The 2,509-nt window shown below is 32.2% G+C and overlaps 1 protein-coding gene across 1 annotated transcript; it reads left to right on the top strand.

The window, feature by feature from the left end:
- Window positions 1-1,727: 1,727 nt before the first annotated feature.
- On the top strand, window positions 1,728-2,240 carry LOC112452181 (the record flags this gene model as incomplete). The annotated part of the gene is made up of 1 exon (XM_025012281.1): window positions 1,728-2,240. A coding segment is annotated over exon 1 (513 nt), but the record flags the coding sequence as incomplete, so codon positions are not given.
- Between the last annotated feature and the right edge of the window lie 269 nt (window positions 2,241-2,509).

The raw sequence follows: 2,509 nt of genomic DNA, 5'->3' as shown, positions 1-2,509 counted from the left end.
GCGGACCGGTTTGGACGTATTTTGTGATTTATAGATGAATATTTTTAATGGCGACTTTCAAGGAATTATTTGGCAACGCTGCAAGCTGTGCGCTCATGTCACATTTCAGTTCATCACGTACGGTTTATTATCAACTATTTATTATGTTTTAAAAAAAAAAATAATCCAAAAATATATAGGGGAGACCGGGGTTAAACCGACAACGGGGCAAACTTGACACTAGGCTTTTTGCCAATTTAAATATATCGTAGAAACTTGTCTTTCCTACTGTAAAGGCGTCTTTATGTGCCAGTATTATCAACGAAATTTGGTAACATTCTGAGTTATAGTGTAATTTTTAACACGACATAAGCGTTTTTGATAGTAAAAAGTAAATTTTCTGATCTCTCGAAAATGTCTACTCTTTCATCGAGCTTTACTCTTGCGAATCTACCGGTAAGTGATTTTGATAGGAAATTCGATGCTTTATACGAATCCGATAATAATTTTTGCATATTTTCAAAATTTTTATGTTTTGGGAGTAACAAAAGTAAAAAACGACGTTCGGGGCAAAGTCGACAGGGGCTAAGTCGACACGCTGTTTTATTGGTTCCCAATAATAAACGATGCTTGTAATGCAGCATATGGCCCATGACAAATGTGTGCGCACGTGTAATCGCGAATTTACTTGCATAAATTGTTTTTCAGACATGAGTTCAGATGAAAATAATTGAATGTTCAACAATTTTTGTTCTCATTATTTCCAATGATTGTTTTACTTAATTCCAAATTTTTGTACTTTCTAAATACACGATAAACAAATGTATATTTAGTTTCAGACAATAAAAAATAAGTTCCAGATCAAATTCTGTCGATCAGGCAAAGTGTCGAGTTTACCCCGGCATTTTTCAATTTGAAAATTTGTCTTCGCGTCACTTTTCCTTTCCTGGCGGCAAAACAAAGCGACGTACAGCAAAACTTCCTGAATCAATTTTGTACCTGAAGAAACACTCTTTAAATATATACCATTGAATTTGCCTAAAAATTTTAATTAAATATTAAAAATTGCCTTTGAAAAAATAGTGTCGGCTTAGCCCCGGTCTCCCCTATCGCATAAAAAATATAAATAAAATATATAAATATAAACAAAAATACAAATATAAAAATATAAATATAAAGATAAAAATGAATATATAAATATAAAAATATAAATCAAAATTTTAATTTAAAAAATATTAACAGTTAGGTAAAACATAGATACGCATAAATAATTTATTTTACATAACAGGTTATAGTTTATATTTCTTATCAATCATTATTGTTATAAAATCTCTCTTTGATAAAAAGAAAATGTCACAATATTCTTTGATTAATGAAATTGACACTTACATTGACACTTTTGTTATCAACTTCACATTTTACAATCGGCGCCCTGAAAAGTGCAGCGTTGCCATATTGTTCTGACAGTAAAATTTACCAAAAAATGAAAAATTTCTAAATACGCATAATATTTTCACTTTTTTCTTATAATTAAACATAATAATCAATTATAACGTAATTTTATATAAGTTTAATGCAATATACAAGAGTTTGCTGAGGCTCTGCTTAAGCGCCTACAAAATACGCTCCTCCGTGAAAGGAATACCTTAATTTATCGATTAATTGTTATATATGTATATGGGATTTCATAACCATTTTTTTCATCTTAAATGACAGTTGATACACCTTGTAAAACAAAGGATGAAATGATGTCGAAGGATGAAAGCGACAGTATTCCATTATTGGAGTTAGATGATATTAGTCCTATTAAATTGAACACAAATACCGACGAAAATAAACAGCCAAGTCCATCGATGCTCTTTACAAAAATTACACCATCTCTAAAGAAGGGACTGATGATGAGACAATCTCGACTTGCATCTTATACAGTCGAGAATAATGAAAAGATGATGTCCTCAAGAATAGATAAACATAAGGCAGGTAATATATTGCAAAGTGATGAAGATGAAGTGATAGAAGCCAGTCCTATGCAAAGATGTGTTGCATCTAAAGTAAAAAATTGTTTAAAACTCAAGAGAAAAATTCCTGTAAAACGTTTGGATTTTTCATTATGTCAAATGGAAAATAAATTAAAAGATAAAGTTGACATAAATTCTAAGAAAGGACATCTAAGAAAGGACATTTCAGAGCATCAGCTTAACATGCGATGTAAAGCTGACAGAGCAAAATTAAACGGCTGGGATTGCTGGGAATGCAGAGAAGTAAGAACAATATTAACAATATAGTTATGGGATATAAATAAATAAATAAAAATAAATAAATAAATATGGGGCGGCGGTGTGGTCTAGTGGTAGAGCGCCAGACTCGTAATCTGAGGAACCAGGTTCGAGTCCACTAGAGCCATGAATCATGGAAAAGTTTTTTTCCGAAAAAACCGCGCCCCTCCGTGCAGATGCGGAAAAAACTGGGCTCCGTCTTTCGGAAGAGACGTTAAACCGTTGGTCCAAAGGAGGAAACAGTAAGGTAGTGG

Source organism: Temnothorax curvispinosus, unplaced genomic scaffold (genome assembly GCF_003070985.1).
Source record: "Temnothorax curvispinosus isolate PA1 unplaced genomic scaffold, ASM307098v1 QBEX01003016.1, whole genome shotgun sequence".
NCBI lineage: Eukaryota > Metazoa > Arthropoda > Insecta > Hymenoptera > Formicidae > Temnothorax > Temnothorax curvispinosus.
The sequence above is the reverse complement of the archived record's forward strand: the minus strand, read 5'-3'. Positions and strand labels throughout refer to the sequence as shown.